Source organism: Passer montanus, unplaced genomic scaffold (genome assembly GCF_014805655.1).
Source record: "Passer montanus isolate IOZ18808 unplaced genomic scaffold, ASM1480565v1 scaffold64, whole genome shotgun sequence".
NCBI lineage: Eukaryota > Metazoa > Chordata > Aves > Passeriformes > Passeridae > Passer > Passer montanus.
Window position 1 is genome coordinate 3,640,186 of NW_024371482.1, and position 21,185 is coordinate 3,661,370.

Genomic DNA, 21,185 nt, shown 5'->3' on the forward strand with positions numbered 1-21,185 from the left:
CAATAGGCGGCACCACCTCACCTTCTCATTGGTGCGGAGAGTCTGCCCTGCAGCCAATGGGCGCTGAGCGAGGCATCCCGCCCACCCGCTCCGTGAGGGCGGCGGGCGCCGCTGTGAGCCCGGCCCGGCACAGCCCGGTCATGGGCCGGGCGTCGTGGTCACCGCGGCCGCGCCGGGAGCCCGAACAGGGCGGAGGCGGCCCCCGGGCGTTCCCTGCCCGGTCTGCACGGGCTGTGGCAGTGCCGCTGCCCCAGTGCCTCGCCCCGAGTTGAACACGATCCCCCGCCCCGGCCCCCCCTCCTCTCCCGCGCTGTGGGCCCGTAGCGGGCGGCGGGCGCCCCCTGGCGGCGCCGCTGCCGCCGCCGCTCCAAGATGGCGCAGGCGATCTTCGAGGCGCTGGAAGGTAACGGGGCCAGACCGGGGCCGCGCCGGCACCTCCCGGGCCGCGGCCACAGCCGGGGTGCGCGACCCCCGCTCCTCCGAGCTCCCCCTGTCGGGCAGCCCCCGCCGCAGCCCGCGGCTCCCCACGCCGTCCGCGGCTCCCTGCGGCACGCTGTCACCTCCGGTGCCCCGGCCCCGCGCCACCTCCCGCCGGTGCGCCGCCGCATCCCCGCTCCGCCCGGCAGCGCCCTGTGCGCCGGGCAGCCCTCGCTAACCGCGGGCCCTGTGCTCGGTGCACCGCGTCCCTACCCTGGGCCGGTGCCCGACGGCCCAAGGCAGCCCATGCCTTCCCTGCTCTGCGCCTGCTGCTCTGGGGCGCCTCATCCCTACCGTATCCCTGCCCCTGCTGCTCCTGGACCCTCCATCCCATTCCTGCTGCTCCTGCACGCTCCATCCCCATCCCGCCCCTGCAGCCCCTCCCCGCTCCTGTGCCCCCACGACATTCCCGTCACCCCTGTCGCTGTGCCCAGGAAGCAGCACCACCATGCCCAGGGCACTCTCTCCACTCCTGCACGTCCCGTGTCGCTGCATGCTGGGGTCCCCCATGCCCCCGGGCTGGCAGTGCCATCCCCCTGCTGTGCCGTGCTCCGTGCCAGCCCCAGGGATGGTGCCTGGCTGGGTGCTGGCCCCTGCATGTGCATTTTGAGGGGTGGCTGTGCTCTTTGGCACAGCCCGGGCAGTTGTGTGGGTGAGCAGGTTGTGCTCAAATACATCTCACCTTGGGACGCTGTTCCAGCCAGGTGCCATCCGAGGATGCTGTGCTAAGCCGTGGCAGGCTGACATTGGGCTAGGGGCTGCTTTCTTTGGAGAGAAACTATTTCATGGGCATTGATTTCCTAAATTGGATTACATGAGGAGACACCACTACCTGGAAGGTGTGACATTGGGATTGTTACCTGTGCTTTTGAATATCACCTGTGACGACAGCAGCAGAGAGTGGAGCAGAGAATAAATATTTTTTCTGTATTTTGTCAGGTTACTTGGTGCATTTGCCAGCACCCCGTGTAGACTCAGGTCCCTATTTCCTCCCTGCAGTCAGCTCCTCGTTGTGTTAGTTTCCCTGCAGCATTTAGGACAGCAAAGCTTTTTAGCAAATTGAAAAAGAGTGGGGGTTTTTTAAGCCCGCAGCAATTGGCAGCTTTTAGCGCCTGAGCTTGTTTGTTTTGTCTTGTTGATTGGATTACAAGTCGATGGTGACTTGGCATTCTTGGAGCAGCCTGGTCTCAGGGTGCTGCAGGGCACAGGTGCATCTTCACCTGTCACTAAAGCACCTGGTGCTCCTGTCAGAAAAAAAGGCTTTATCACAGGGGCAAATTAGCACCTGGGTGACATGGACAGTCTTGCTTCATCTCCAGCTGAGAGAATTCGAAAGGGAAGAAAAAAACGCACAGATCATCAGTAGTCCTGTGCTTTTATCTTGGCTTCCCCAAATCACTTTGGTTTCGTCAGGCTCTGGGCACCTCAGCTCCTGCTGCTGCCAGGAGAGAGGGAGCTGGGATTTTTCAGTTCCATGGCTGAAGAGTGTCCTGCAGGCTGGTGCTGGCTGTGGGCAGGGCAGGATCCATCCAGAGCTTTCTCCTGGAGTCTGTGCATGGCTGTGACTGGCATCATGGAGCTGCCAGCTTGTCTCCATGGGCTGCTAGCCATGTCCTCAGGGGTTTCCCTCTGGGAAGGGTGGTGGTGTGCAGTTCCTCAGTGAAGTGCAGGGGCTCTGAATTGCCAAATAAATATTTCTGTTTTCCTGGGCCATTTCTCTCCATCAAGAGGTTGAGTGCAACACTGGCAGTGTTGCTGCATCGTTGTGTTCAGCTCTCAGCCTCTCCTGGAGCTGCTTGCTCCTCGTGCCATCAAGGCAATTGTTTGGCTTTTTTCCTTGGAAGATCTGACTCAGTGCCAGAAGGAAATCCAGTTGCCCAATGCCAGGCATATCAAGAGTGGCACTGTGTGCAGTCATAATTATCCCCATGCTATACTTCACCTGGATTTTTGATGCTTCTTTTCCTCCTAGCTTATTTTTGCTGGAGAAGCACTGCTGGATGCCACTCTGAGCTTTGGCTGTGCCATCAGCAGCCTGCAGTGCTCCCTTTGCAGTTGACCAGAGGTTCTTTGTGCAGGGGGAGGTGTATTTTAGAGCAGGGCTTTGGCTGCACTGAGGAGATCCTCCCAGCACTGTTCAGCCGTGTTCTCCCGGTGGGGCTGAGCTGCAGGGCTGGCTCCAGCAATCCCTGAAGCCAAGGCTTGCTGAACTGGACCTGCAGCTTTGCTGTGATCTGTGTGAAAGGCTTCCCATAGGCATGGTGGGAATTTGATGGCAGTGTGTGATCTAGTGGGATCTGCTGCCTTCCAGCAGCTGCTTGTGCCTTTGGAGGATGGTGCCCTGCTCTGTCCCAGGCACACAAGCAAGGTTTGCAGCATCTCCTCAGTGAGAGGATGAGAAAGATGTTCACAGAATCTTAATGTGACATTCTTCACACTGGGAATGGAGGAGAAATGAGTATTTAGGATAGCTTTAAAAGGCTGTCATTTAAATGAGTATTCCCCATCAAGAAGGTAACATTCCAGTTGTTCAGGAGAAATTTTAGGAGAGGAACTTGGGGTGGTGGATGCTCCTGCTCTGCTGGTCCCCTATCCTGTGATCTGCTGTGGTGCTTCGCTGTCTTTCCTGCTGCTGTCTGCTGAGCAACCTCCCCTCATCTCAGCACAGTCCTCACCTCACTGCTGAGGAGTGATCAGACTGATTGATTTTCCTGTCCTGTGGCACATAACTCTGAGTTCAGAGCTTTGCAGTTTCATTTTGCAAAGATCTGGAAGTGAAAAAACACCTAAGAACTCCACAGCTTTCTTCTCTTCTTTAATCCACAAGATATAACATACAACTTTGCTGTGCCATTTGCTTCCTTTGTGAGTTCTGTGTCATAAAAGAGTGATAGGAAGGAGTGGTGCATGAAAATCACTCCTTTTTGCTCTTTTTCTCTCCAAATCAGGTTGTCCTTTATGTCTTTACATTCAATTTAAAAATAGAGTGTGTCATGTTTAATCCACAGTCCCGTGCTGCTGGCCAGGTTGTCTCCCTAGGTGAGCAGTCCCAATCTTCTGTATTTATCTGGAATATTTTAAAACGTTTTAGCTGTAGTGAAAAATGTTTGTGCCAAAGCAGGTAAGCTGATTGTAACAACAAATCTGACTGGGTGTATGTGCCCTGTGTCTGATCAGATCTGGGAATGCTGGCCTTGAACATAGGGAGGCATTTGTGACACTGCTGCTGGGAGAGCTGCTGCACACAAGGATTTTGTGTGTCCTGAGCTGGGTGTCTGTGCTGCAGCCCTGGGCAGTCCCACCCAGGCTTCTGCCCTGTGACATCCCCACACTTCCTGGGACATTCTCAGCTCTTTTCATACCCAGTGTTATCAGCATCCTTCCTTTGTGCAGCAGGTGCCTGAACCCAAACCCCCTTTTGGCTTTCCTTGCCCTTCCTCCCTTCTCTGTTTGCACCAAAGGACCTCTGAAGAGAGGTGGGAGTGTTGCTGTTGTGTGGTAGCGGTGCTGTGGAGTAGAGGGTGACAAGGTGACAGTGGCTCAGGGAGGAGGGAGCAGCAGCTGGAGAGTGTTTTACAGGAGAGCTCCCAGTGCCCAAACACCCCTGTGTGGCTGTGTTCAGTTCACCATCCATGCTTGTGTCTCCTTTCAGGGATGGACAATCAGACAGTGCTGGCTGTGCAGTCCTTACTGGATGGGCAAGGAGGTGTCACGGACCCGTCTGCTCCCAATGTCAACTCCTCCACTGCCATCCAGCCCATGGGTGAGTCCTGCTGCCACTGGGACACAGGGCAGGGCAGGAGGGCTGCACGTCTCCCCTGCAGCGTGCACAGCTGGCACAACAGCTGGGTGTGTGGGGTACTGCTGTGAGTGTTGTGAGCCTTCAGCACGACCAGACAGCAGGAGGAAGGGACAAGTGCCCAAGAGAGCAGTGATGTTTTTGGAGACAGTCATGACAACAGACTTGGCCGTGAGCTTCCGATAAAGACACAAAGAGAGGGAGAAGACACTGTGCCCACATCTAGTTCCTGTTACTGTTCTTGTTTTTTATCGTGATGTGAGCCCTCAGCAGGACCAGACAGAGCAGGAGGAAGGGACAAGTGCCCAAGTGAGCAGTGATGTTTTTGGAGACAGTCATGACAACAGACTTGGCCGTGAGCTTCCAATAAAGATACAAAGAGAGGGAGAAGCCACTGTCCCCACATCTAGTTCCTGTTACTGTTCTTGTTTTTTATTTAATATCCACTCCTTCTCCTCTAGAGATGCTCAAGCACTCCTGGAACATCTCTGTGTGAATGAATATGGGCACTGGTCATTTATGTGCATGTGGACCCTCACAGTGCTGGACTAGAATGTGCTGGGTGGATGGGGAGTTATCCCCAAGGAGTTACAGTCTGTGTCCCCAAAAATGATCACCTTCAGGCTGTGACTCAGACAGGGGAACAGCCTTGTGAGTCTGCCTGGATGGAGTGCACATGGTGTTGGTTTGCTAGCACTGCAGATTTCAGCTGGGACGTGTTACTGGGTTGTCTTCTTTCTGCTTCTAACGTCAGGCATAGGTGCCAAAAACCAGCAGTGTTGTGGAGGGGTGTTAGGACACAAGCTGACAGTGACTCTGTGCCCTTATCCAAGGTACTTCTTGTGCTTTGTGCAACCTGAGTGATAAAATCTGCCTCAGCCAGCATAATGCTGATGCTTTGGAAGGAACTGCTTTGGCTAAAAGCAGAGAGTGCTACAGGAGCAAGGTTGGTTGTTCCTGTATTTGGGATAAGAAGACAGACAGGAGTAGTGTGACCCAGGGAGACAGTGGGGTTTGTGTGTGGGAGCAGGGCTAAGATGGGCTCAGTCACATCACTTGGCTTCAGGGAGAGGAGGATGGACATCTTGGCCCTTGCAGCTGTCCTCTCCTGACAAGGATGTCCTCGAGGTGCTGAGATCCAAAGGTGCCTGTTCCCTGCACTGTGGGTGCTGGGTGGAGCACTGGGGAGTGCAGGAGAAGGCCTGAAGCTCTGCTCTCCTTCATTGCAGATGACGAAGATGTGTTCCTGTGTGGGAAGTGTAAGAAGCAGTTCAACTCCCTGCCAGCCTTCATGACCCACAAGAGAGAGCAGTGCCAGGGCAGTGCCCCGTCCCTCTCCTCGGTGTCTCTGGCCACCAACAGCGTGTACACCCCGTCCATCACCTCGGTGCAGCAGGCTCCCAGTGCTGCCCGCCAGGTACCGTGCTGCAGGCACAGCCTCTGCTGCTGGGATTTGGGGCTGGGGGGCATTGGGGTGATGGTTTTAGATCCAGTGGTGTCTCATGACTGAGCTCTTTCCTAGGAGGCTCAGCTGTTGTCCCTTTGTTGGCTTTTCACCTCACGGTTAAAGTGGGGCCCTCTGCAGTGAGGTGTCCTCCAGCAGGAGTGTCTGACAGCCTTTTTTCAGGACAGAACAGAAGGGGTTTCATGTTCTGTCTGTGCTGCAGCCAGACCTTGGCTCTACTGAACAGCCCCAGTGTCAGAGCCTGGCCACAAGCCTGGGTGCACTCTCACAGTGCTCTAGCTGTCCCCTGGGCCATGGTCTGGCTCCTGGGCAGAAGTGGAGCAGCTCTGTCCCTGCATCCCTTCTGTCTCACTCTTGCAAACAAGCCCATGTAATGTGGTGTGATGACTGTTGGGGGAATATCCCTCTGGAGTAATTCTTGTTCCCTAGAGGATCCTCCAGTGGGAGTCCCTGGTGCATGACATGTAATGTGCCTGCAGTTGTGGCTTCTAAAGTACTTTCAAACAAGCTGCTTCTTGCAAGTTAATGTAGTCCCAGTGGATGGTGCTTCTTCACAGGGCTGTAAACACAGATTATTTACTGCCAAGAAATTCAACAGCCCCCTCCCCTGCTATAACCTGAGTCCAGTCTGAAGAGATGAGCCTGACATTCACTGTCTGAGCCAGAGCAGCCTCCCTGAGTTTTCCACCTTCCCTTGCTGGGGCAAGCACCCAGGAGAGGCCTGAACTTGTCCGTGACCAGTTTGTCCTGCAGATCTTGTTTAATAACCCTGATTTGATTTGCAGCCAATGGCCACTTTCTGAGCCACTGAGATATTTTTTTCCTCCTTTCTGAAGAACGTTTGTGGAGCTAAGAACTGCCACAGGCTCAGCAGGAAGCTGCAGATAATTACTGTGGCTCACTGCTGACCAGAGGCAGTGAAAGCAGAGATCCTGAGGCTCAGGAAAAAGCAGTGTCATTGTTTTTTAGCTATTGTTTTGCCTGTTGCTGGTTAACAGTGTATCTTTCTTTTCTTTCAGCAAATCTCTACATACATCACAGTTCCCCCATCACCTTTGATTCAGACTCTGGTGCAGGGGAACATCTTGGTCAGTGACGAGGTGCTGATGTCAGCCATGTCTGCTTTCACCTCCTTGGACCAGCCCATGCCAGCCGTGCAGCCCCCAGTGCAGGTGAGGGGCACGTGTGGATCCAGGGAGCCATGGGTAAAGCTCACCCAATTCCAACCCCTTGGCCATGGGACTGACACCTTCCACTAGACCAGGTTGCTCCAAGCCCTGTTCAGCCTGGCCTTGACCATTTCCAGGGATACTGCCCACAGTGCTGAGGATGCCTCCCAGGACATGGCTGGCTTTCAGGGCTGCAAGTGCCCACAGCTGGGTCATGTTGGGCTTCTCATGCACCAGCAGTCCCAAGTCCTTCCCTCCAGGGCTGCCCTCAATCCATTCACTGCCCATCTGTGCTTGGGGTCATCCTGATCCAGGTGCAGCACTTTGCATTTGGTCTTGTTGAACTCCCCAAGGTTCACACAGACACACCTCTCAAGCCTGTCTAGATCCCTCTGGATGCCCCTTCCTTCCCTCCAGTGTTTTGACTGCACCACACAGCTTGGTGTTGCTCACAAACTTGCTTGTTGCTGGATGCTCAGATCTTTGTAATGTGGTCTCTCCAGCTTTTTGTGAGTCCCCATGTCGTGATTGGCTTCCAGGGCCCTTGTCAGCTTACTCCATGGATTCATTTCCTCCTGGGAGTGTTGTTTGGGCTCTCCCCAGACTGGCTGGGCTGTACATGCTCTCCATGCTCTGAAAATATTCCTTGTAACAAGAAGGATTAAAAGCTTTAAAAACAAATCAGTAAAAGCAGTGGGGCTTGAGGGCTTGGGTTTTGGAGGAGGCAATGTGTACCCGCAGGTGACTCCAGGCCTCCAGCACAGTGTGGTCCAGCCTGCCAGCTGGATGTGCTGTGCTGTGCCAAGAGATCCCTGCTGTTCGTGCAGGCAGATTGGGATGGGGAGTGTGTGTGAGGGAGCAGCCCCCCAGCTCCTGGCTGCCGCGATTCCAGCGTGTGGTGTCTCTGGTTGCAGAGCAGCATGAGTATGCACGCTGGGGCTGGCTACCTGTCCCAGCCCCCTCCGCCGCCGCCGCCCCCGCCGCCGCCCCCGCCGCAGCCTCCGCCTCCCCCGCCGAGCCTGGGCGCTCCCGGGCAGCCCAGCAGCGGCGTGGTGGAGGTGTACAGCGCCCCTGCTCCCATGGCAGCATCCAGCAGCGTGGAGATCCAGACCCTGGGCATGCAGCCCTACCCGCCCATGGAGGTAAGGCCAGGGCTGCCCCTAAGGATCTGTCCTCAGAGAATCACAGAATGGGTTGGGTTGGAAGGGACCTTAAAGCTCATCCCCTGCCTTCGGGATGAACACCTCCCACTGGACCAGATTGCTCCAAGCCCCATCCAGTCTGGCCTTGAGGAATGTGGAATTACAGTGTGGGAAGCTGGGCTAGGTTATTTGACAACAATTATTTTCTCTGGGAGAAGGCAGCAACCAGGTGAAAACAGGAGAAACAGCTAAGACAGACAGAGGACTGGCACAGGCTTAGGAAACCTGAGCATTTGTTTCTGGCCAAGAGATACCTGCATAGGCTGGGAGTGAGAGGGAGTACAGGTGAAGGCCTCACCTTCTGTAGAAGCACAGAGCATCACACTGCACACTTCAGCTTATGTGGAGAGAAAAATCCAGTCTAAATCTCAATGAGCTTGTCAAGGTGGCTTTTGCTAAAGAATGGCACAGGCAAGGTGTGGATTTACTGGTGGATCAGCCGTTTGCAGTCTCTAAATTTGCACTGCCCTTCACAATAGGAGCTGCTGGGTGTGGCTGAGGTTTGGCATCCTTACCTGTGTAACTGGAATCTGATCTGGAATGCCAGTGGACAGGAATGGATGGGGATGTTGGATAAATAGTGTTAATTTATCAGGGTGGGTAGCAGAAGTGCCTTTAAACGATCACCCCAGACTGATCATTCTGTCTCTTAAGTGTTCTTTCCTAATCTTGATGCTGACATAGAGCTGTGCTTTGGCACCTGGAGTTTCCTTGTGCCTTCCTTCCCTTCTGCAGTCCTGCTAGGACAGGCAGCAGGACCAGGAGATCCCTGCTTCAGGACTGGAGTGAACCCACAGGGTCAGCAGTGATCCTTCTGGTAACCTGCTCCAGAGAGATAAGATACTCTTCCAGGCAAGAGACATAGATGGGGCACAAGACATCTCCCTCAGAGTGTTTCTTTGCTGCCCTGTTCCTGCTGTAATAACTTCTGGATGCTTTTTGATGTTCAGCAGGAGAGTTTCACACTGTGCAGGGTGCCAGTTTTGGTTAGAGAGACATTGTTGGCCTGGTGAACCAGAAATTTGATCCAGTTTGGCAGAAGAAAAGCCAGCCCAACTGAAGCCTGGTGTGGTGGAGATGGGAATTAGGGCATGGTATAATTATCTGCAGCAAATGTGTTCCACTGATGAACTGCCCTCTCACAGGTACCAAGCCAGTGTGTGGAAAGCCCCGTGTACCCCTCTCCCCCTGTGTACAGCCCTGGGAAGCAGGGGTTCAAGGCCAAGAGCACCAGTGCTCCCACCCCCCTGAGCAGTGCAGGAGGAGGCTCTGTGGTTGGCTTTGATTCCCCTGCTGCTGCCAAAAGTCGCCGCTGCAAGAACGAGAGTGGGCTGCAGGAAGGTGAGTCCCTGGCAGCCCCTGCCCTGAGGGTCACTGGGCTTGTCCTGAGTGGGCTGCAGGAAGGTGAGTCCCTGGCAGCCCCTGCCCTGAGGGTCACTGGGCTTGTCCTGAGTGGGCTGCAGGAAGGTGAGTCCCTGGCAGCCCCTGCCCTGAGGGTCACTGGGCTTGTCCTGAGTGGGCTGCAGGAAGGTGAGTCCCTGGCAGCCCCTGCCCTGAGGGTCACTGGGCTTGTCCCAGCTGGGCTGCTGGGCCACAGGCTCCCTGAGGGGTGGCACTGGCTGTGCAGCTCTGGAGGGGAACATGATGTCCTTGCATGAAACTGGTGGATGACCTGGGGGATTTCACAGCAGAGACAGCGCTGAGGCCCTTCCTCTCACTCATGCTGTGTCTTTTCCCAGTGCACCTTTAAGGTTGGTGCTTTGTAGCTGGAAAGGTCCCTGCAAGGCAGTGGTTGTTGCCTGAGGAGAGTGCCCTGCCCCAGCAGACTGTTCACAGCAGAGACAGAGCTGAGGCCCTTCCTCTCACTCATGCTGTCTTTTCCCAGTGCACCTTTAAGGTTGGTGCTTTGTAGCTGGAAAGGTCCCTGCAAGGCAGTGGTTGTTGCCTGAGGAGAGTGCCCTGCCCCAGCAGACTACACTGCTCAGGATTTGTAGAGTTGTCTCAGGCTGTGTTAATGAATGTTTGTGCCCATAACCACGCCCCAGTCTGCCCAGGCAGATCTTATCTTCCTATAAGCTCTTTATTCTGGGTCCTGAACAGCCATGTCTTGGGGTGAGGGCCCTGTGACGCTGTGGGGACAGGGCTGTGCCACATGATCTCATTCTTGTGTGTGCTCTTCCTTTCAGGCAAACCCAAGTCCCCCAAGCTGAAATGCACATACTGTGACAAGGCCTTTACCAAGAACTTTGACCTGCAGCAGCACATCAGGAGGTAACAGTGCCCTGCCCTGCACACAGCAGAGTGACTGGGCTGGAGCGGGGCACAGCCCTGCTGAGGGAGTCTGTGCAGCTCAGTTTGTTATGTCCCAGAATCTGTGCTGCAATGGGAGGGATTCTTCATTCTTCTTACCCCAGGATACCTTTTCCCGCTGGAGTGAAGGCTGTATTGTGAATGTAATCTTCATGCTGGTTGTGTGCTGGGACTGGAGGCTCATTTTCCTTGCTGATGAGACCTTGACAGCCAAACCTCTTGTCACCTGATCACTGCAGTAGCAGCATTCCCACTGCTTGCCTCTGCCCTTCCCTTTCCTCTCCCTGCCTAGCAACCTGCAGCCTTCCTGTTTGCTGCTGTTAGCAAAGTGTAAGCCAGGCTCACTGTCTATACAGGGAGCTCTAATCAGAGAGCTTTTCCCTGGCAGGAGGAGGCTGAAATCTGCAGTTTTTCTTCCCAGTGGAGTCAGCTGGACTCAGAACAGATGGGAAGGAACAAGTGGTGGGTTTTGCATCTCTTCCCAGCCTGGACTCTTCACTTTCTCTTGAAGCAGAAGGGCAGAGTAGAAAAACCTTTTTGCTATGGACAAAGGAGAGCATATTCAGGCTGGGGGCTGCAAGCTAGAAGACATGTGTGCAGGAGAGAGAAGGGTGACAGGGAAGGAAAAGCCTGTACCCTTGAGACAGTGATGAGGTCCCCAAGGTCTGTGCAGGGACCCTGACAGTGAATGCCCTGATGTTGCTGCAGAGCTGTTTTCCTCTCCTGCCTCTTCCTTTGATCCCCTGTCATTCCCAGACCACAGGTGTTTTGTCTGTGCACCAGCCTTGTTCCCCCCAGGCCTCTCACAATCCATCTCCTCTGGTGAATGTGATCTCGAAGCCCTTGTTTGCTGGGTCCAGGTGTGACCTGCCAAACCAAATGCCCAGCACTGTCCTTGTCCCCCCACAGGTGGGGGCTGCCTCCTGCCTCCTGCCTCCACCAGCTGCTGAGCTGGTGCCTTCTCCTTCAGTCACACAGGTGAGAAGCCCTTCCAGTGCATCGTGTGTGGCCGAGCCTTTGCCCAGAAGTCCAACGTGAAGAAGCACATGCAGACCCACAAAGTGTGGCCTCCAGGGCTGGGCTGCACCATCTCCCGCAACTCCATCACTGTGCAGGTCATGGCCCTGAACCCCAGCCAGCCTGAGGACGAGGAGAACACAGGTGTGGTGCCTGGGGATGCTGTGTGTCGGGCAGAGCAGTGGTGTGAGGAGGCTGCAGGTCTCTGCACCTCCACACAGGGAGGGAGGGCAGCTGTGTGTGCTGTTTGCATTCCTTGGTAGTGTTTAGCATCTCACATTAAGAGTGGCATTTGCTCTGCTCCAGCTGGAAGCTGCATCATTTCATACCCCCGTGGTGGGTTCAGGTGCTGCTGGAGACAGTGGCTCCAAACTCTGTCCCAGTATGTGCATAAACAGGGCCAGGTGTCATTCCCCTCTCACTCCCTGGCAGTACAATTTTGGCAGTGCACAAGCCACACCTGGCAGCTCTGGCCTAGGGGACAGACAGCTGCTGGTTTAGGGTAGCCCAGTGCTCTGGCTCTGCACTGTGCAGGTCATGCCCAGGCTGGATCTACCCACAGTGTAGGGGACAGACAGCTGCTGGTTTAGGATAGCCCAGTGCTCTGGTTTTGCACTGTGCAGGTCATGCCCAGGCTGGATCTACCCACAGTGGCCACCTGTAAATACCTGAGGCAGAGAAGAGCTCCTTGCTGGTGTCTGGATGCCTTTACTGCTGGTAGCCTCAGACCTGGTAGGGGAGAGAATGCAGTGACAATGTCCTGTCTAGGACAAAGGACAACTGGAGCTCTGTATGCATCATGGACTGTGAACCACTGGCTGCATCTTACCTCCTGTCTCCTGCCAGTGGGGGGAGTAAATCTGGCTCTGGTTCACTGCTGGAGGCCTGTTCTGACTGCTCCACAGAGCAGTTATATCCCTGCAAAAAGAGAATGGGCTAGGGAGGGGAAGATGGAGTGGTCAGAGCTGTTAATAATCTGTCAACAAATTTTAAACAGCCCTGTTAGTGAGATTCATCTGATCTAAAGAGTGTGTCTTTGGAAGGGAGGAAGGGCTGTCCTGGTGTGTCCTGGCAGCACGGGCTTGCAGAGCAGTTTCAGAGGTGTCTCACGGCAGGCTGGGACTGTCCCTCTCTGCAGGTTTGCCGCAGCCCTCGCGGAACGCGGTGCCCCCGCCGCAGGAGCTGAGCCCCCTGGAGGAGAGCGAGGCCGCCAAGCTGGAGGCCAAGCAGGTTGTCCTGATCGACAGCTCTTACCAGTGCCAGTTCTGCCCCAGCAAGTTCAACACCTACTTCCAGCTCAAATCACACATGACACAGCACAAGAACGAGCAGGTAGGGACAGGGGGGGCCTGGGTGGGTGGCAATATTGGGATTGGCTCCATATAATGCACCCATTATCGGGGTCTGACCTGAGCTTTTTGGTCTGTAGAGCTGCCAGTTCTTCACATGCAGCTCAGCTCTCAGGGTTGTAGGTGTGTGGCTGGGTGGCTTTGAAAACTCCTTTGAAAACTGAGTGAGAAATTCAGCCAAGCAGGTTTGGGTGGCTAGAGAGGAAGCAAAGAAGTGAAGTGTGTCCAGTTCTGGGTCCTTCACTTCCAGAAAGACATGGAGGTGTTGGAGCCTGTCCACAGAAGGACAGTGGAGCTGGACAAGGGTTCTAGAGAGTAAGGCAGAGAAGGAGTGGCTGAGGGAGCTGGGGAGGCTTAGAGGGGACCTTCTTATTCTCCACAACTCCCTGACAGGAGGGTGCAGCCAAGGGGGAGTCAGGCTCTGTTCCCACAAGGGACAGGACAAGAGGAAATGGCCTCAAGCTGTGCCAGGGGAGGTTCAGGTTGGACATCAGGAGGAATTTCTTTACTGAGAGGGTTGTCAGGCATTGGACTGGGCTGTCCAGGGAACTGGTGCAGTCATCCTCCCTGGAAGTGTTCAGTAACTGACTGCACTTGGTGCTGTGCTTTAGTTAAGAAGGTGGTGTTCTGTCAAAGATTGGACTCACTGATCTTGGAGGTCTTTTCCAACCTTTATGATTCTGTGAAGTCCAAAATTTTCAGTGTAAGTGGCAACTCTTGGGTCCTGGGATAATCACTTCTGAGGTGTTGTGGTCCCACCCACTCAAGTGCTTTCAGGCCATCACATCAACACCCCTTTGTCCCATCTTGCTTTCTCAGGGTGTGCCCTGACAGTGTGTGCTTCTTTCCAGAAAGGAAGGCAGTTCTGCCTATTGGCAGGGGGCTTTCCCTGCTTGTCTCCACGGTGAGCCTCTCCAGTTGCTCTCCTTTCCCCAGGTGTACAAATGCGTGGTGAAGACCTGTGCCCAGACCTTCCAGAAGCTGGAGTCCTTCCTGGAGCACATCAAGAGCCACCAGGAGGAGCTGAGTTACCGCTGCCACCTCTGCAGCAAGGACTTCCCCTCGCTGTACGAGCTGGGCGTGCACCAGTACTCGCACAGCCTGCTGCCCCAGCACAGCCCCAAGAAGGACATGGCCGTCTACAAGTACAGTACAATCGCTGCTCTCAAGGCTTGTAGCAGTGAGTGGGTGCAGAGCATGCTTGCTGGGACCTTAGAGGGGACAGGGGCCCTGTGTCCAGTGGCTGTGGTGCTTTTGGACACCCAGGTGGCATATGGGGGGTTCCTCTACCAGACTGGAAAGGCCAGGGAGTCTTTGAATGACAGTGAAAAGCTGGGATTGCTTATGTGGGAAGATCCCGTGACTGCAATTCCTCTTATCACCAGTCAAGAGTGACATGGTGTCCTGGGGTCACTTTATGATGCTGGATTGTATCCCCATTCATCTGTTTAGTCCAGAATTAAGTTTTGCACCTTTAAGACTGGTTCTGACAGTGAAGGCAGGCGACAAAAGTAGTGCACAGTTTGTTTGCAGAAGCTGCACTCACTCCTCCCATCATTCTCCTGGACAGTGTTGTCTGTGGAATGGACAGTGAGAGAGCTCTCCTTTGCTTTTAGTTAGTTTTTGCTAGCTGAGGCAGTGAAGTTCCCAGGGAACCAGGATTCTAAACCAGGACAAATACACACGGCTGAACCTGCCCTGGGCTGGGTCAGAGAGCCAGGGAAGCCCTTCCCAGCCTGCTTTCTATGATTCTTCACCTGCAACAAAGGGCCTGTGGGTTGTAGAAGCTGTGCCCAGCAAAATGTTTCCTATCCCTTTGCTGCAAAATGGTCTGTTCCTTGGAAAGCTTTTCTACTAGAGTGGAGGGCAAGTGTGAGGAGTTCCACAAAGAGCTCCACGTAGCTTTTGGAATGCCCATAGAAATGTTCAGGGAGAGTAGGAAGCCCAGGAGATACTGGGCTCACTTAGGAACTTAATGGAATAAATATCTGCTAATTCTTGCCTAGACCATGGTTTCTAGTTATCCTCACACTACAGAGCTTTGTTCAGCAGCTCAGTAGTGGGGATCCCTGAGATCAGAACCTGGCTTGAGCTTGAGGAGGTTTTAGTCTGAGCTAAGGAGAAGGGGTTTCACAGCAGGAGCAGGGTGTGAGTGCCTCTGTCCTCCCTGCTGATGGTGCCTGTCCCCAGTGCCTGCTGTCAGTCAGCTTTGGCAGAGCCCTCTGGCAGAAGCACTGCCAGGATGTGGGACCCCTGCCATGCCGTGTCCCCACTCCCAGCTCCTTCTCTGGGGGCTGATATCTTCAATCAATGAAGATGGAAGGAGGTGTTTGAAGTACAGAGAAGTCCTTACGTAAGGCTTATCTCCATAAGGAAGGAGTGTGGAATGTGTGCTCAAGTCTGGGTGCTCCCATGACAGCCTGTGGCAAGTGCACTAATATTTAAAGGCTTCTCCACCCAGTTTTCCAGCATCTCCCTCTAAAGGCTGCTAAGTGTGAGTGTGAACTGGCATGTGGGTTGCTGAGGTTTTAAGCACCTGAGTGGTTATTTTCTGTATCAGTCCTGTCAAAGATCACCCTGGAAGGTGGCTGGGCTGGGCAGGTCTGCCTGTGGTGTGGAGTTTGGTGCAGTAGCCTTGCTCACAGGCTCTGTGCTTTCTCTCCACGTGCAGGTGTGTGAAGTGTGTCAATAAATATTCCACCCCAGAAGCCCTGGAGCACCATCTGCAGACAGCAACACACAACTTCCCCTGCCCTCACTGCCAGAAGGTGAGTGCTGACCACAGTGAGCCAGGCCTGGATACCTGGCAAGGGCTCTGAGGGGGGCAGGAACCCTCAGCTCCAAGAGCAGGAGCCTTGGATAACAGATGATGAGGAAGCAGAAAGTGAAGTTAACTCTGGGGAAGGTAGGAGTTGCTGGGGATTCTTGCCCAGCCCATCCTACTGCTGGCTTTGCTGGCATCCTTCTGAGATGCTGGTCCTCAGCACAGTGGTGTTACACAGTTGACAGCAAGGTTTCAGCTTATGTGTTTCTTAAGAAAGTTTTGGCACTTTTTCTGGTTTGAATTTTTGTTGGCCTGTTTTTAAAGCCCTATCTATACTTTTATTATATAGTCCTGAAGGTTTTCACAGTGCATCCTTCCTGGGAAAGCAGTGACTGAGCTTCTTGCTCACACTGCCCAGAGAAGCTGTGGCTGCCCCATCCCTGGAAGTGTCCAAGGCCAGGTTGGACAGGGCTTGGAGCAGCCTGGGATAATGGAAAGTGTCCCTGCTTGCAGCAGCAGGACTGGTTGATCTTTAAGGTCCCTTCCAACCCAAACCATTCCATGATTCTTACGTGTTTTATCCTGGCTACACACTCTGTGCCAGCTCTGTGATATCCCATGTGTGGAACCAACTCTGAGCTGTGTGTTTGTGGTGCAGGTGTTCCCTCTGAGCTCTGTGTTTGTGTGCTGCAGGTGTGTGTTTGTGTGTTGTGGTGTTCTCTCTGAGCTGTTTGTGTGTTGCAGCTCTGTGTTTGTGTGTTGCAGGTGTTCCCCTGCGAGCGGTACCTGCGCCGCCACATCCCCACGCACGGCGGGGGCAGCAAGTTCAAGTGCCAGATCTGCAAGAAGTTCTTCCGGCGGGAGCACTACCTCAAGCTGCACGCCCACATCCACTCGGGTAGGGCTCCCCTGCTGCCAGTGCTCACCCCCTCTGTGCCACAGCCCCAGCTGCCCCGTGCCCTGCTGGCAGGAATGACCGAGTTATCTGTAGTAACGTGGTTTCAGATCAATGGGTGTGGTTCAGCCTGGTGCTCAGCACTGCACTCCTTAGGAATGGGGGACACAGGTGGCTTCCCCACTTGCTATGGTGGCAGAGCTAAGGAATTTGGCCCTGAAGAACAGGAGCAGTGTGCAGCATGGGTTGTGCCCGTCCATTTATTATTTTGTTGAGAAGCAGCTGAGGGAGTTGGGGTTGTTTGGCCTGGAGAAAAGGAGGTTCAGGGGAGACCTTATCGCTGTCTACAACTCCCTGACAGGAGCCTGTAGCCTGGTAGGCATAGGTCTCTTATTCCAGGCAACCAGCAACAGGACAGGAGGACACAGCATTAAGCTGTGCCAGCTTGACCAGGAAGTTTAGGCTGGACATCAGGAAGAATTTCACAGAAAGGGTGATTGGGCACTGGAATGGGCTGCTCAGGGAAGTGGTGGAGTCACCATCCCTGGAGGTGTTTGAGAAAAGCCTGGATGTGGCACTCAGTGCCATGGTCTAGTTGACAAGGTGGTGTTAGGTTCTAAGTTGGACTCTATGATTCCAAAGGTTATTTCCCACCAAATTCTGTGTGATTCTGTGTGATCTATCCACAGGGCAGGGAAGCTGATAGTGGGCACAGCTGGCCTGGCGGGCTGTGCACGGCCAGAGCAGCCTGTGTGGCTGCAGTGTCCCTGAGCCCTGGTGTGTTCCTCCCCAGGTGAGAAGCCCTTCAAGTGCTCGGTGTGTGACGCAGCGTTCAATCGCAAGGACAAGCTCAAGCGCCACATGCTCATCCACGAGCCCTTCAAGAAGTACAAATGTCCCTTCTCGTATGTAGTGTGTCTGCACATGCCAACATATCTGAACGGGCTTGGGATGGGGGGAATGTGCCCTGCAGGTGTCCTAGGGGACACTGTGGCACCCACCAGGCTGCCTGGGGAGGTTGGAATGCTGTGTGCTGTGAGCTGTTGAATGAACCGTGCTGTTGAAGTCCCAATTCTTTGTTCCTGACTTCCTGTAGGGCCACATTGCATTGCTCCATCAGCCCTGTAAAATAACTCTGCCTTCATGGGAGGATTGGGGGTAGCACTAGAGAGAGAAGGAGCATTATTTGACCACAGAGGTTCCCTGGATGGTGGGCTCTTACTCACTGCCATGTCTCCAAAAATATATACCAACATAGGACCTAATGTACAAGCCAGAGGAACTGAGTTTTGGAAGGTGCAGTCCCAAATCCATGGCACAGCCATGGACTTTCTGAGATAGCCCAGGCTGACTGGCTTCTCCCTGCTCCAACCAACCTCATACCTCCTTCCAAAATTCTTCTGTCTCCAGCTGGGATCTTGAACCTGCTGCATTTTAGAGCATTCATAGTGAGACACAGACCATGTGTAGTTTAGGAAAAGCCACACATCCCTGTGGCAGCCTGTTTAGTCCTTGCCCCTCTCAGAAAGGCTGAAACAGTGGAATTCCTGCTGAGGCTGCACCAAGAGAAACATCTAGGTACTGCTAAGGAGAAGGGTCATGGATGTCTTTATGATCTGGGATCTGTGTATGCCTTGCTCCTCAGCTGGGTCCCACATCTCACCAGCATCTGTTGTTGTTGCAGAAGCCACACAGGCTGCAATAAGGAGTTCAACAGGCCTGACAAGCTGAAGGCTCACATTCTGTCCCATTCAGGTGAGTGGTTGGGAATGCAGTCACTGGGATTCCCTGTGGTGCTGCAGGAGCTTGTGACATAGGGACTAAGCCTGAGAAATAACAATAATTTATTAGCTTCAGATTTTTTCTCTCTGTTTTGCTGCAAGCCTGTTTAAGTGAGTATCTGTTCAGGATTATGTCTAAGCTTTGGGTTGGTTTCTGAGACAAAATCTGTAGGCAGGGCCTGCAGATGAGACTCAGGAGCTAAGCTGGATTATTTGGTCTGTTTGCTATCAAGTGAATGCCCAGAGTGCTCTGTCCACTCCTCCCCCATCCCATCACACATGCAAAAGAAGATCTCATGGGGTTTTATTCCCTTCTTGTGTTTAAAAATTATGCTTCCAATTCTAATAAAGACAAATAATTTATTCCCATTATTTATTCCCATGCCCCAGGGAGAACAATCAGACTTTTATCTCTTGGGGTAAAACTGGACATCTTTCCTTGTGCCCAAAGCCCTGCAGAGTGGGAGCAGATGGGATGGGCTGATAGTGCAGCTATAGGTTCTTTCAGACTGTACATTCCCATATTTTGGAGGGGAAAAAAAAGTGAAAATTTCTTTATTTATTAAATACACCTGAAAACAACAATGCTTCCAAGATTGTTTTGCATTTTCATCACAATTAACATGTTTTTCTGGTGATATTTTAGTGATATCTTACTTGAGGCAAGAATATTTATTTACAGTCTGCAGCTTCTTCCTGAGGGAGAGTGAAGGGACAGGCACTGATCTCTGCTCTCTGTGACAGTGACAGGAGCCAGGGAATGGCTGGAGCTGTGCCAGGGAGGGTCAGGCTGGAGCTCAGGGAAAGGTTCTTCCCCAGAGGGGCTGGCACTGCCCAGGCTCCCCAGGGAATGGGCACGGCCCCGAGGCTGCCAGAGCTCCAGAAGCGTTGTGACAGCGCTGCTAGGGGTGCCCAGGGTGGGGCTGTTGGGGGGTCTGGGCAGGGCTGGGGCTGGGCTGGGTGATCCTGGGGGTCCCTCCCAGCTCAGGACATTTTCTGACTTTACAAAGTCGTAAAATGGTTATGGTTAAACACAGACATTGAAGCTGCAGCCACCCAGCTGTACTGTGTGTGGCACAATGTCTCCTCCCTTTGATCAGGGAGCACCTCCTTGGAGGAGGAGCAAAGCTGTCCTGCTTTGCCTGGGGGATGGCTGGGTCTAACTCCCCTCCCTCTGTGTGCAGGGATGAAGATCCACAAGTGCCAGTACTGCAACAAGTCCTTCAGCCGCCGCGCCCACATGGTGGAGCACCAGCGCTCGCACACCGGCAACTACAAATACCGCTGCCCCACGTGCAGCAAGGGCTTCACGCGCCACAAGTACATGAGGGACCACAAGTGCCGCCTGGGCTCGCCCAAGGACAAGGAGCTGCAGCTCAGGAAGGCGCAGAAGAAGCGCGCGGCGCGGGGCCGCAAGGCCGGGCTGGCGCTGCCGGGCGCGCTGGGGCTGCCCGAGCTCAAGGACGGCGCTGCCGGGGACAGCTCCCCCGAGGGGAACCCCAGCAAGGAGCCCTTCCAGGAGTCAGACGCCGTCCTGTCCATTGTGGTTGGCGGGTCAGGAGCTGCGGACCCGGAGCTGGTGCCTGGGCAGCCCAACAGCATGGGCTCCAACCTGGCCCTGGCAGAGCTGCAGACGGCCTCGGACGGGCCCTGCGCCATGCTGGCTGTCCCCGTGTACATCCAGACCTCCGAGTGACAATGCCCGGAGCCACCGTGTGGCTGGGGCTGCTGCTGGCACTGTCCGACTTGGTGCTCAAATTTATCCCTGTGGAAAAGACCAAAGCTCTTCTGGGGAGGAGGATGGGTATGGGAGGGAATGGCTTCCATCTCCACTCTGGTTCCTCCCATCCTTGGGCAGAGGACTGCTTGGAGGCCACTGATGCCTACAAGGCACTGAAGAGGGTGGCTCCATTATTTCTTGTCCCTCTGTACCACAGCTTAGGGCAAGAAAGACAAAGATCCCTGAATCAGGGAAGAAGAAGGACCATGCAAACTTGCAACAAACAGAGCTGCTGCAATCAGGTGGCTTTGCAAATCACAGCCTGTCCCATCTGTGGTTTTTCTGGCCTAAAAACTGTATTGCCCAGTATTTGGGTGGCCCTTCTGAGAGCAAACATCCTTCCTAGTGGAAGCAAGTTCATCCTGAGATCCTTTGGGAACACTGTTCAGAAATACCCCAATAGACTTCTGTCTGGTATCTTCTCTCTGTCTGTCTCAGTAGAAAGATCACCGTGTCTGTACTACAAGTTATAAACACTCTGGACCTCACCTGTGGAGTCAGTGTGTGGGAACCTCTGTGTGTGTGTGGAGGGACTCTTCTCTCTGGGTGCTGTTCTCTCCACGGTGTTTGCTCATGGTTTTTCCCCAGATCCAGGGATTTCTGAGTGCCTTAGACAGCAATGAGTCAATCCCTGGGCAGAGTTAAATGTGACCCCTCTGTTCACTAAGGGGTTGGTGAGGTGACCTGGCCAGGTCACACAGCAAACCTGTGATGCCTCCAGGAGCCAATGTTCCAGTGTCAGCTCTGGGCCAGGTGCTGCAGAGGAGCTCTGGCAGCTGCTCCCCAGCCTCTACGTTCCCTCAGCTCAGTGCTTGTCAGCAATTTCAGCGGGGAGGTGGTGTGGTTGAGCAGCAGGCAAGTCTGGTGTCACTGGGACATTTGCTGTCCTCTTGGCTTCTCTGATTTCCTAAGCAGGAGTCCCAAAGCCAGCATGGGAGCACCAAACCCAGGAAGTGAAAATTCCCATTGTGCAGCGTGGGTCTGGAGCCCTGGCAGGGCTGCTGCTGCTGCTCCAGTGCCCTGCCAGCTCCTTCCTGCACTGCCCCCAGCCTCTGCTTTCCCACTGCCCCAGGATGCTCTGGCTTTAGGGGAAGGATCTGCAGCCAGACCTGCACATCCTGCTGCCTGCTGGGATGTTGTCCCCATGCTCTGCTCCCCCACGCTTTCTCCCTGCGCC

At 54.2% G+C, this 21,185-nt stretch overlaps 1 protein-coding gene across 2 annotated transcripts; it reads left to right on the top strand.

Annotated features, from left to right (window-relative positions):
* The first annotated feature begins 30 nt into the window (after positions 1 to 30).
* On the top strand, positions 31 to 20,496 carry ZNF341 (zinc finger protein 341). Of its 2 annotated transcripts, none has more exons than XM_039728201.1 (15): positions 31 to 403; positions 4,130 to 4,240; positions 5,506 to 5,693; positions 6,761 to 6,913; positions 7,825 to 8,052; positions 9,258 to 9,453; positions 10,299 to 10,383; positions 11,393 to 11,583; positions 12,578 to 12,771; positions 13,725 to 13,933; positions 15,460 to 15,556; positions 16,318 to 16,450; positions 17,241 to 17,352; positions 18,132 to 18,202; positions 19,413 to 20,496. In XM_039728201.1, exons 1-15 carry the CDS (start codon positions 373 to 375, stop codon positions 19,922 to 19,924), a joined length of 2,511 nt encoding a protein of 836 aa, XP_039584135.1. In that variant the 5' UTR covers positions 31 to 372; the 3' UTR covers positions 19,925 to 20,496. The 2 variants fall into 2 exon arrangements, with proteins under 2 accessions (XP_039584135.1, XP_039584136.1); XM_039728202.1 differs by having other exon boundaries at positions 17,241 to 17,334.
* The last annotated feature ends 689 nt before the right edge of the window (positions 20,497 to 21,185 follow it).

Bases quoted from the DNA above. Each gene is read 5' to 3' on its own strand.
- ZNF341 (XM_039728201.1), top strand. From the start codon at position 373: ATGGCGCAGGCGATCTTCGAGGCGCTGGAAG. The intron at 404-4,129 runs GTAACGGGGCCA...GTCTCCTTTCAG, and splicing joins GATCTTCGAGGCGCTGGAAG to GGATGGACAATCAGACAGTG. The intron at 5,694-6,760 runs GTACCGTGCTGC...CTTTTCTTTCAG, and splicing joins CTCCCAGTGCTGCCCGCCAG to CAAATCTCTACATACATCAC.